The sequence below is a fragment of the Paramormyrops kingsleyae genome, chromosome 9 (genome assembly GCF_048594095.1).
Source record: "Paramormyrops kingsleyae isolate MSU_618 chromosome 9, PKINGS_0.4, whole genome shotgun sequence".
Classification (NCBI taxonomy): Eukaryota; Metazoa; Chordata; class Actinopteri; order Osteoglossiformes; family Mormyridae; genus Paramormyrops; species Paramormyrops kingsleyae.
In genome coordinates, this window is record NC_132805.1 from 7,986,329 (window position 1) to 7,999,240 (window position 12,912).

General features: G+C 41.0%; 1 protein-coding gene across 3 annotated transcripts; it reads left to right on the top strand.

Annotated features, from left to right (window-relative positions):
- The first annotated feature begins 253 nt into the window (after positions 1-253).
- Positions 254-11,715, top strand: dhdds (dehydrodolichyl diphosphate synthase). Of its 3 annotated transcripts, none has more exons than XM_023813114.1 (14): positions 254-378; positions 994-1,075; positions 1,579-1,695; positions 2,005-2,147; positions 2,457-2,573; positions 4,085-4,186; positions 5,933-6,047; positions 6,175-6,282; positions 6,989-8,456; positions 10,285-10,320; positions 10,448-10,474; positions 10,577-10,627; positions 10,783-10,848; positions 11,112-11,715. In XM_023813114.1, exons 2-9 carry the CDS (start codon positions 1,013-1,015, stop codon positions 7,229-7,231), a joined length of 1,008 nt encoding a protein of 335 aa, XP_023668882.1. In that variant the 5' UTR covers positions 254-378; positions 994-1,012; the 3' UTR covers positions 7,232-8,456; positions 10,285-10,320; positions 10,448-10,474; positions 10,577-10,627; positions 10,783-10,848; positions 11,112-11,715. The 3 variants fall into 3 exon arrangements, with proteins under 3 accessions (XP_023668882.1, XP_023668883.1, XP_072572349.1); XM_023813115.1 differs by having other exon boundaries at positions 4,121-4,186; XM_072716248.1 differs by lacking the exon at positions 254-378 and adding an exon at positions 761-821.
- The last annotated feature ends 1,197 nt before the right edge of the window (positions 11,716-12,912 follow it).

Here is a 12,912-nt window from a genome sequence, read left to right on the forward strand (position 1 = left end):
TCTGATTCCGCTATTGCTAAACACAAATATTTCAGAAAGTAAACTAATTACGTAAATACTGGTGTGTAATAGTAAAGTGGTTGTGACTTAACTGGATAAGTAGAAAATGACTTAATTATCTTGCGTCAGCAGCTATATTCTTCAGAACCAAGCACTTTATACTTTCATAAAGCACACGCCTGGAAATGTTCATATATGAGAGATCCTATTTGAAAAAACCAGATGGCGAGCACATTAAACGTCAGGGGCAAAGGGCGTCGCTTTGGTTTGACGTAAGCCATTGGACGCGGAAGAAGACGTCATCCTTAACATAAGCCGCAGCTCATTTGTTACTAACGGCTTGCGTATTGCTAGTGAATTAACATCTGTGGAAAAACCGTGAGTTGTGAAATATAGACATTTTAAAAGTCTCTTGTAAATTACGCCTTTTTGTTGAGTTGAAATATGTTTTATTAAGTTGGCGACTGTTATTTTTTTTCTTATCTTAAGGTTACAGTAGTGTCGTTGCTGACTTAAGTAGAATTGAGTCTTTTCTTCTAAATCAGTGATGGGTTCGTTTAAACTAATTTGTCTTCTTCTCATAGAGCGATGTTATTAACTTGATACTAATACACTGCAGTCATAACGAGGCAGGCGGACATATTTGTGATATTGTATATGGCACAGTAAGAGAATCCACGTAAAGCATTCAGTGGACGGTTCCCGTGCGGAATGATATTTTTTTTTTAAAGAAAAAGGTAGCGTGAGCTGTAAGGGGTTTGGTGTGGTCATGGAAGTGGAAGCTTTGAGCAGAACTGACATCAGGCAGATCGCCATTCTCAGTATTTTACCAGTCATGTTTCCTTTGGACAATTTCAGAACCGGTTGCAACACGTTTGAAAGCTGTATCACACTTAGTTTCAATGTCCTACTTATGAAATGGTTTTTATGTTTTGCGCTTGGCTCAACTGATGAGGAGACTCAACATCAACTTTTTTTTTTTTATTTTGACAGGGACATCTTGAAGCACAAAATGTCATGGATCCGTGAGGGAGAGCTGAGCTTCATTGAGAAGCTCACTGCTAATATACTGAAGGTTTGTTCTTCAGACACGAATATGCCCTGCTGTCTTGCATGTCGTAGCGTTCTTACACAGTCAACCTGGAAAAATCATAGTGGAAAACGAGTTCCATTGGCTTTCTAAACCTCTGTCTTGGTACCACACTTTAAAAAAATTAAGTTTTCATTTGGACGGGTCAAAGTCTGCCCTCAGTTTCCGTCATCAGAGATGAGACACTAATGTCTTTTTCACCTGTCCATCCTGCATCCCAGTGTGTGACGCAGTGGGCTTGGCAGGGAAGTCACTCGTTTGAATCCCATCTTTGGCAGAATAGTCACATGTCCATTGGGCCCAAACCCCCCATAAATTCTCCAGGGGTGTCGGATAAACGGCTGATCCTGTGCTGACCCTGGGCTTGTGCGTGAGAGTCTCAAAATGAGAGATGATGGGATTTGATGGATTTCTATTGTACCTGCACTCGTACTTATGCAAATGGAAAATAAAGCAGTATCATCATTTTATCACATCTGCTCTTGTAGGCTGGTCCAATGCCTAAGCATGTGGCTTTCATCATGGATGGTAACCGGCGTTACGCCCGCAAGTGCCATGTGGAGCGCCAGGAGGGGCATACTCAGGGATTCGACAAGCTGGCTGAGGTGAGGTGCTGTTATACAAAACCCGGAGTCATTTGACTGTTCCTGATTGCATGGAAACCTGCTCTGCTCCTAATATCCACCCTATTTGTCAGTTAACTTTTAATTGGCAGTTAATTTATACCTTGCATACATCCAAGCTCATAAAATGACCTATTCAACAGAGCGGGGGAAACAACGAAAACCGACAGTCTGCTGCCCATCTGCTGACCAGACCTATCTGCCCCATGGTCATAGATCCAAGCTCTGCCCTGCCTCCTGTAGTTGCTTTTCAAGCACACAAATCTGATTGCGTTACTCTGCACTCTGCAGACCCTGCGCTGGTGTTTAAACCTGGACATTCGGGAGGTGACGGTGTATGCCTTCAGTATTGAGAACTTCAAGCGTTCCAAAGAGGAGGTGGAAGGTCTGATGGAGCTGGCCAGGCAGAAGTTTAAGAAGCTTTTGGAGGAACAGTGAGTATTAGGGGACCATGGATTAGAAGGATTGGACTCGGAGTCTTTTTGAAGACGACAATAAATGCATATCCTAAATTACCGCTGTCATTGTTTCGCATACGTGAACATGCAGGTTATTATTAGTGTATGAATTTTCTTGGACAACGTGGAGTATGTATGAGCACAGTAGAATAACCTGGAATCTAGCCACTGTGGGTCAGTGCCTTTTGTCTGTGTGTACGGTGTGGGAGATGCTTGTCAGAAAGTCGTCTACCTCACTCCAGAAAAACAAGGTCTCAAACGTGACCCCCGTCTCCCACGTCCCAGGGGGAATCTGGAGAAGCATGGCGTGTGCATCCGAGTGTTAGGAGACCTGACCCTGCTGCCGCTGGACCTCCAGCAGCTCATCGCCCAGGCCGTGGTGGGCACCCGGACACACAACAAGTAGGCACCTCTACGGATTCCCAGCACACCAGTACGGCCTGGGGATCTTCTCCGTGGCTGTAATTATTTATATTTATACGGTACTGTGCAAAAGTCTTAGGCAGTCAAAGAAAATGATGTTTAAATGATTTTCATGTTTGTGTAAATCTATGATTTTTGTCTGTCGGTATGTCAGCTAAGCCATTTGAAAACCTTTCCTAAAGTCACCCCTATATTGGCAGCAGCTGTCAAACAACACCCATGTATTTTTTTGACCCGAGCACTAGCCCACCATGTTTGGCTAATCAGTGGTTCATTGAGTTGATTAATAACTAACTAAATTAATGAATTAATTGAGCTGGTGGTGAAATTTAAGGAATATGTGGAACGGCTGGGGTGCCCCTGAGGAGAGGTTTGGGAACTGAAGTGGTGTTCATCTTGTTTAGGGATGCACCTATTGCAGGGCTATTCAACTCACTGTCCTCAAGGGCTGAACCCTGCTGATTTTTCCAGCCTTCCTTCACCTGTAAGCCAGGTGTGAAGCCTCTGACCAATCAGAATCAGTAATTATTATACTAACTACCTGGGAAAACTGAAAACAAGGCCTGGATTTGGAATCGAGGGCCTGAGTTGAATAGCCCTAACTTATTGTATTGGTGAACTACCAGTATTAGCCAGTACAGCAACTATAGGCCATCGGCCAATTTTTTAAAATTCCACTCATAATGCCATTTAATATGGTGACCAATATTGCTTTGCACACCCGATTACTAAACAGTTAGAAAAAATGTCTGTTATGTCGAATTATTTTAATGTTGGTGAAAACTGAAAATTAAAAAATGCGTTTTACAAACAACGCTCTGCTAACATTTCACGAGGGAGATCTAGTAGTAAACATTTCAACACAGCAAATGAGTTTGAAGTTTCTGAAAAAACAAATCCATTTCAGTAATGAAGGCTGCAGTACTCCATCAGTAATGCGAACATTTGTCGCAAGTTATGGGTCTGGCCAACCTGATTTTCTCCCGGCCCACCCACTCTATGATTTCTGACTCCGCTATTGCTAAACACAAATATTTCAGAACATTTGACAGCGGAAAAAAAAAAAAGTTTTTGCACTGAAAGATGATATTTGGAAAATTTATGAATCACAGTTGATGACCCACCTTTCTCCATTAATGTTATAAATACATATAAGATTTGTACAGTTAAAAATACAGTGCTCTGGGATTGTTGCTATATGCCAGAGTTGGTGTTTTCTTACCGAAAAATGAAAAACCAATATCCACTGTGGTAAGAATGTAACACCCTTCAAATGACTCTCATCATACGACAAAGTATGAGAACAATAATATCTGATAGTCAAACCCCACAGCTGCCGTTGATATGGTTACTTTGTAGAGTAATCTTCCTCTGATTGGTTTTTCCATTGCCTGTATGAGATTTAAGGTATTTCCATCAGGGTCTACACGTTGATCATCTCCATTAATGCTGCTTCCTGTCTTTCGATTTTTCCTTTTCTTCTTGAGCAGGTGCTTCCTGAACGTCTGTTTCGCTTATACCTCCAGACATGAGATCACAAATGCTGTGAAGGAGATGGCCTGGGGTGTGGAGCAGGGCTTGATAAAATCCAGGTATTCTTCAGTAGTCTTTAGTGTAGGCTGTGGGGGTGGAAGCTTGCAGTATAGGAATACGTAAAAAATGTTGAACGTGTGTGTGTACACTTGCCCATGTGTGTGCATATACAGTAAAAGTTTTCATATCTGGCAACATCCAGACCAAGGCACTGCCAGATAGCTGAATTTCTTGTATACGTACTGTAATAGAATACTTTGGAAAAACACAGAATTATAACACTTTTCTTAAACTTTAATCTTTTGATGCATGCACACTAATGATTATTAAACTGTTTGATACAATACAAGATATCGTGAGGTAAACGATAACAGAAAGATTACAAAACCATGCCTCTCCATGGGAATGCACTGAAACTGACATTTGTATTGCACAGTGGTTTTCTTTGTTTTATTTTTAGTTTAGGGTAGTTTTTTATTGTTTAGTGTTAATACTTTTATTTTTTTAGGACTTTTACATTTTATACTGATATTTTTCAATTTGTCCAGTTACTGGTGTTTTAGTACTTGAGACCGGTCTTGGTTTTGAGAACAGCCTGAGACCACTTTTTCACGGTCTTGGTCTCGTCTCAGAATTGACTTGACTTTGTCTTGTCTTGTCTCAAACATAGAGGACTCGAGGTTTTATTTTGAGACCAGTCAAGACCACTCATTAAAACATCTCAATATTTATCACAATTGCTTAATATTCATGTTTGTTAACCCTGAGAACCTGACAAACACAAGATGCATTGATTTTTGCACCAATTAATCTCAGGCTCGTAACTTTGGATAAGTATAACGCACAGACATGAATCTTTGCAATTGAACTTACTTGATCAGGTCACCCAGGTTGCAGCGTTGTGCGCTAAGATATTCCAGAGTAATTATTTGCATAATGAGGTGTATATTTCAAACATTTCCCACAAAAAGCATCTCTAATATTCCATAAAATATCGATGATATTTGCATTAGATGGGAAAACAAAGTGCATATTTACATCCACAATAATACATGCATTACTGTTCTGGGAAATAAATATTGGTAACACTTAAAACATAATGCATTATAATACATTAATAAAGCATTATAAACACAGCTATAACTATTCATAAAAAGCATAACCCATTATGTGTTATGCATTGTTAATGCTCCATGAAAGTCTCATCTATAATGCACTATAAATACCTTCATAATGCAGCACAGTGCATTCTTAATTGTTATACTGACCATTATTATTCATTATGAAGGTATTCATATGGCAATATAGATGAGACCTTCATAGAACATTCATAATGCATGAGAAACATGGGTATGTCTTGTCTTTTTGTAAATATTTATAACCGTGTCTATAATAATTTATGAATGTTACAATGAATTATAAGAACCATTATTAGGCTTTATGAAAATGGGCTTCATAGAAAGTGTTAAGAAAATATTTATAATTTATTATAAGCCTTGGTCTTGGTAATAACTTGGTCTCACTTTAGGTGTTGACTACATCACTACCAGTTATTTGAATGTGCCAGTTACTTTAAGCCCAGATAAAAGTGCTTTTACTGTATTTAGTATTATAAATAAAAGCCACTGACTATAATTGACTGAATGTTTATTAGGAAAGTTGCAAAAGAATCTTCACATTAAGAGATTGCACAGTGAAATACATGGTCCCAGCTATGCAGAGCAGGATTGATTTTAAATTATTAGTTAATAAATGGTAGCTGGCAGGGTGTGACTGACTTCCCGAATAACATATCCTCTGCCCAGTGACGTCTCAGAGTCTCTGCTAAGCAAGTGCCTGTATAGCAGTGGCTCCCCTGACCCTGACCTGCTCATCCGTACCTCAGGGGAGCTACGCCTCAGCGACTTCCTGCTTTGGCAGGTGCGTGTCACTGCTTCCTCTGTCCCTGACACACCAAGCACATGTGTATGTGCCGTCTTGCCTCACATGTGACATGCTTATGTGCGTCATTAAGTCAAAGTTGACGGAGTTCTTGTCCATCCCGTAGACTTCCTACTCTTGCCTGGTGTTCCAGTCTGTCTTATGGCCTGAATATTCCTTCTGGAACCTCTGTGAGGCAATCTTGCAGTACCAGCTCAATTACTGGCCCCTTCAGGTAGGGTCTCCTGCCACTTTACATGCAGTTATTCCTACTTATGTTGGTATTTAACAGTTTATCAACTCATCTCAAACTAGTTATACTTCTAAGATTGCATTAAATAAGGTCACAGTCTTACGAAAGTAATCTGTCATTCCATCTCATTGTTCACACTCTGTATGTACATTTTTAATTGTCTGGGTAGAAACTTTAGTCATTTTAATATCTGGAGCACATTCGTAATAAGAGGCAGGTGTATACACTAATGTATATAGTATAATCTTATTGTTTGGTTTAGTTTGTACTCGGAGAAATGTAGTATAATGTGTGTCTAAGATTTTTAAACTGAGGTGGAAAACAAAGGCAAGCAGGGTAATTGTGGGTGAGTGCAATGTCGCTTATGACTCATCAAGTTTAAGCTTTGTGGGGAGGTTTCTAGATGCGGGCTGTACATCGGTATGTGTGTAACGCACCTATTGTGCCGAGGAGTCAAAAATCTACCCAGATGCAGGTCTCAATATTTAAATGTAAAAAGTTTAATTCTGGGCTAAACAAATGCTGGTGATTTTAGTGGGTCAGGTATGGTGTGCAGTGCATGCTTGAACAGCGACACTTCACTGCATTTACTTATGCCTGGTACCTAGATGCCACCACTGTGCCACTGCTTTGTCCTGAGCCTGCAGGGTGGCGGCTATACGTAAACCACAGTTATGAAACGTTGCAGAAAGCACGGGACCAGCACCACGAGGAGCAAGCCCGGCAGCAGCTGGAGGCAGACTGCAGCTGTGTAGCAGAACTTCTGCAGCAACATGGGAGTGCAAGGCCAGCTGAGGCCTGCAACAGACAGGACCTTCTGCTGAGCTACGCAGTGGACCGGGACCAGAGGATACAAGGCTTCCTCAGTGCACTTCAGCATAAGAAGGACAGTTTCTTCACAGACTTAACCAGCCAGGCTGTTCTTGCATAGTCCAGAAGATATGAAGGATAAGTCCATTCTCAAGTACTTGCAGGTTGTGGGAAATTGGCAGTTATTTTGTATTTTGTCAGAAAGTACTTACCAGATGACTCAACTGTGGTTTTACCCCTATGGGGAATTGTATTATCAAAGTCAGATTTACAGGAACCCTGTCAATATCCCTATAACATTTATACAAACACAGCTACATTTGAGACTGGTTCCCAAGTGCTGGAAACTCTAACGATGTTCTCTGGTAAATACTGTCCTTCATTGAAATTCTGTATCATACACTGCAGACTGTGCATTGTCATACTGGTCACAATTCAAGACACTTCTGTGGGACGAGGTAACCATTTTGGACTTTTAATATTGGTTAGCTCTCACCTGTAGATATGATCAATGACATTCGAGCAGAATTAAAAGCTTGGAACTGTGTTTGAGTTGGGGATGAAGCTGTTACATTGTGCAGCTGTCACACTAGATCCTAATTGGACTACTTGTGCATTTTGTGGTATGACAGAACGTTTAATGTGATTAATTGCTTGTTTTTGTCTGCCATAAGTGTTGGTGTAATTGTAAAATATCTTTATTTTGGGTATTTTTCATCGAGCCCAGGGACATAATTCAGTTTTCTTGTAATAAACTGAAAACAAGTAAAATAAAGCTAGTGTATGCAATTAATATTTCACGCATACACATCTACAATCTATAATTTCACCCTCGTTTTTCTGAACAATGATACAAATGATTTGTCCTTAAATATTACCGCCAATGAAATTATAAAATTATGCAAGAAAACGACTCTTGGAGTTCGGCCGTGAAAATTCAAACTTGACGAGCTAGATTAAATATATTAAAAATTAGATTTAAAATACGTTTCACATTCAAAACCAAGTTAGTTTAGTATTTCCTTCAATTGCACGAATTCGGCGGTCCTGCAAAATCTTCTGAAGTCCGCGAAAGGCGCGGTGTCTCTGTCTCTTTAAGAAATGAGCGACTCCCCTGAGCACGTAATGCCGTTTGTGTCCAATGGCTGTGCGCAGAATGTGAAATCTGGTTTGAACCGGTTTCCATCTTATATTTCTATATAAAAACTTTATAAAACATACAGCCGTTATTATTTTACATTTAGCCACCATCGGCTGGCGCAGTGATATCTGTGGCGGTGAAAGAGCCTACTCCCCTTCGTTGAATTTTCGTCCTACTTCAGACGGTCAACATGCCTAAGAGAAAGGTAGGGAAATGGCTTGTAACTTAATGCACTTTTTATGCTGCGAAGCACCTCGCTGTAGTTATTTCTGACATTATGTACAAAGCAGTGAAGTTTTTTTCTCTTACGTACTCAGGACCCTTTACTTTGCAACGCTGTAAAACGCAGCATTTCTGTCGCTTCGCGGCGGCATTTATTTTTGGGTGTAGAACGGCGCTTTTTGGGAATCTAGTCGGTGATGCTGCTCTGTAGTTATTTCTGCGTGATTCGCGGCCGAGCAGTCGACTGCACCTCGGCGTTGGCGGGCTCCGTGAGGCTGAGTGACAGCAGTCCGGCTCGTAGGCTACAAGCTGTCCCTACGAGAGCGATGGCGCCGGCGCCAATTTGTTTCAGCATTCAGCCTCGGCTAAAATAGCTGAAATCAATGTCTTTGCAGGCAATTAAAATGATTTTTTTCAATGTAATAATATTTTGCAGACAACATAACTAGCAGTGAGGTGTTTTTAAATTCATCAAATTTGTTGTGCATTTGCATTAGCGTTTAAAACAAGGTGACCGCTGCGTTTATCGTATATGTATAGAATTTTATGGCAGAAATTTGAGTTTGTTCAGTATGTTGGGCAACTTTTTTTTTTAAAAAGTCGCGGACGGTGCCCGCCTCGGTCTTTCACGGCCACTTCCCTCCAGACGTTAAGCTGCCATCTTTGTTATTGTTGTGTTCGTTAGCTTGTCATGTCCGCCCAGCTCCATGCGAGCTACCACCTCATTATGTAGCGAAAATAATCTTTACACAGGCGCGAAGTCTTCCGTTAAATAGGTTGTTACCTCTGCAAATTAGTGGCTAATAAATGCTCATAAGCCACACAAAAAAATAAAGGCAATTCTGATTTGAAAAATAAAATACCTGTTTTTTTTTTTTTTTTTAATGTGTATGGTGGGGTCGTTTGTCATATAGCCAAATAAATAATGTCGGAGACGTTACAGCTTATGCGCCTTTGTCGCCTTTAAAAGTGGGCGGTTTCCTTGCATGACCTTCCCGGCCAGCTGGATGCTAATATCGGCGATGGGGAAGGACGGGACGCTGTGTGCAGCCGCGGGGTTAAAAATGGACAGAAACGGTGCGGGGACGCGGACGGGGCTGTGTGAGAAGGCGGCCACGGGGATAAAAATGGACAGAAACGGTGCGGGGACGCGGACGGGGCTGTGGGGGAAGGCGGCCCTGGGGTTACTAGTGGACCAAAACGTTGCGGGGAAATGGACTGGGGAATTCGGATGGGGCTGCGGGAGAGGGCGACCGGGGGATTAAAAATTACAAACGTTGCGGAGAAGTGGCTCCGGGAGAGGGCGGCTGCGCTGCTCGCCGTTAGAACCGCGCCTCCTTCTTGCTGGCAGCCCCGGCGCTTCGTGAGCGCGCCTTGTTCTGTCAGCGAGCGGGGGAAGCGCGCCGGCGGCGCTATAGCGCAATTTTGAATTTGAATCTGCGCGGGAGACTCACTGCCGTCTAACCGTTAAGCGCGCCGTCGGCGACGCGGAAGCGCGTTCCCGCGCTGCAGTTCCGCGAGATTTGCGTGAATAAGGCACTTTATCTACATTAATGCGATTTAATAAATAATATGGTAACTATGCACTATGATTTTTTTTGAGGGCCTGTGTCTAAATTTTTTAATTAGCTGACTGACAGATGCAGACAGCAGCCATGATCCATAAGGATCATTTATTGTGTATAATGTAGTCTATTTCATATTAAACAAGTGATTTAGGGCGATGTTGGCATTATGGAGGTACTATTTTTCTCCTTTTGCAGTGGCTGCACCTGTGCGTTGGACTAAAGTTTCTTTTACTTCCTTTGCAGCTTGATGGAGAGAAGACATCCAAGACCAAGGAAGAGGTTTGTGTCTTCGCACTGATCTGTGTGCTCTCTGTCTGGTTTGTGTGGCCAAATGGTGGGGTTTTCTGTGCCCCGACCCCTTCGGTGTTCAGTTACTGATACTTTTTTGTTTCCTTCCATCCTGCAGCCCAGACGCTCTGCGAGGTTGTTAGCTGTAAGTACCCTCCTACTGTTTTGTCATGCATCCTCCCATGACTGTGCATCACTTGCCTCGTCCCTCACCTCCTAACCCCTGTACCTTTTGTATCTTCATTAGAAACCTACAGCCCCTAAACCGGCACCCAAGCCGAAAAAGGCTGCACCCAAGGTGAGGCTGTGCTTAGTTTTAATGGTCCCCGGTGATGCAGTGTGGTGTGCGGGTGGAGTGGGGAGAGAGTCTGGGAATTTGGGTGTTTTTCCACAGAAGCCATGTGCCAAATAGGAATCACTAGGTTTGTGTGATGTTTGTGTTCTAATTAACAGAAGGCGCCCAAAGGAAAGAAGGGCAAAGACAACCCCGCTGAAAATGGAGATGCCAAGATAGACCAGGTATGCTTCATTTCCAAGGCGTGCATGTGTAGCTTCTATTGCATCCAGACCATAAGCATTCATAGCGTCGTCAGTGGCTCAGTGTTAAAGGAGCTGTTTCCCAAGTTCATTCTCAGGGTCTCCTTTTTGCTTTTGAACACCATGTAATCAATTGGGAAGAATAGTCATATGTCACCCTTCTCTTTGTTTGTCAGGCTTGCAAAGGTAGACCTTAAATGCTTTGTAATTGATGTCACATGTGACAGAAGCCTTGTATTTTCCAGGCACAGAAGGTGGAGGCTGCTGGGGACACCAAATGAACAGTGTTTTTTGAATTTTTGAGCATTCTATGTACTTGGTGACTGTACAGTTTGAAATAACTATTTTTTACCAAGTTTTATATAAAAATGCCCTTTTTAGTTCTATCGTTAGTTACATTTGATGTATTGAAACGTGTGTAAAGGGGTCTATCGTGTTCTAATCTTTTTTTAATGCCATTGTCATATAAACTCCGTCCTTATTCTCTCAGAATGTCGTGCCCTTTCTAAATCAGTTAAACTGCTGAATGTTACGATTTTTAACCTACATTTTGGTTTTTAAAATGCAGTTTTAAATACCAAACATCATAAGGCAGCTAAAATATTTGTAAAAGAAATGGGATTGAAGTTCCCTTTGTTATAATGTTTTGAATCCAAACAGCAGCATTATGAAGGTAAATCAGTTAGGAACAGCAGAATTAACATTTTTAAAAGTAAAATCCTTCCCAATTGACATTTATGATGCAAACTTTGAATTAGTTTAAAACTTATATGTTTTTTGTGTTTTCATGAAATATTTTTGGAAATATTGGAGGAAAGTCATTTTCATGAATAAAAAAAAAGAACATGACTTTTTTGGTTTGGTTTGATTGTTTTAAAAGTTAGTGTCTCCTGTACAAAAGGCTGAGAAAAAAGCTTGTCTGGTAATGTGTGTTTTATCAAAGGACTGGTTTCAGGGCATGCTAAATGCCCACTTTAAACTGACACAAAAAAAAAATCTTCCCATCCACCCCAGGTTAGTTCATTATAAGTGACAGCAAAGAGTAGCCTGAAAAAAATTAAAGGGAGTCAAGTTTGACTAAGCATTGTTTGCAGTAGGCCTGCATGATGTACTGTACACATGAAACTATCACACCAGAAGGACTGTGTAAATCTGCTAGGTTGTGACCTGGGGTGCTTTAATGCACAGGCTTCCCCAAGCTGAAGCCCCGGGCCTCAACTCACCTTGTTTAGTGTCATTTTAAATTTGTAGTTGCCACCCATATATTTTATGGGACTGACCGGTTTTGAACCAGTACACGATATGATTCATCCTGTATTTTGTGTGTCCAAGCTAAAATAAAACTTAATCCTTATGCCCCCCTTTCCCCAAGTAGTTTTTAAATTCTGTTCTTGAGGATTCCTTCCCCCATGTCAAATTCTATATTTTATCCCCTGTGGTGAAGAACCACACCATCACAAAATAGTAGGGGCCTGTCTGACAACTGAAATAGTTCAAGAGCCTCTGACTATATTAATGTGTTTTGGGTCAATTTTGTCTTATAAATACTACTAAATTTATCAAAATATTTCAGATATCCGAATGATCTTTTTGCAGCTCTTGTTCACATGGTACTTGCTTTGGTACATTTTATGTCTAATTGTGATGAGGAAACCATAGGTCTTGGGTAATGCATCACCTAATTAAAAAGATTTGTTGGAAGGATAGATGTCAGACTTAAGCAGTTAATGTGCAAGACACAATATAACCAGGAGTCATTCAAATAATTTCCTGTTTCTAGTGAGAGCTGTAGTTTGTTAAATAGTGGAATTTGGCTGAATTTCATTCAGAGTGTGAACTATCGTTCAGAAAACTATTTCAGATGCAGATGCTGGAATTAGGAATAAATGGGGAAAAAAATGCTGGAGCAGAACTATAATAGAAACTAAACAATCTCAATGTGGTTCCCACCCACACAGTCCTGCATGGTTGTGTGTGTAATAAATTAATAGACTGATTTTTAAAAATTCATTCTGAATAAAATCATGGAATCTGTTGCATTTCTTG

Bases quoted from the DNA above. Each gene is read 5' to 3' on its own strand.
- dhdds (XM_023813114.1), top strand. From the start codon at position 1,013: ATGTCATGGATCCGTGAGGGAGAGCTGAGCTTCATTGAGAAGCTCACT. The intron at 1,076-1,578 runs GTTTGTTCTTCA...CTGCTCTTGTAG, and splicing joins TCACTGCTAATATACTGAAG to GCTGGTCCAATGCCTAAGCA. The intron at 1,696-2,004 runs GTGAGGTGCTGT...TGCACTCTGCAG, and splicing joins GATTCGACAAGCTGGCTGAG to ACCCTGCGCTGGTGTTTAAA.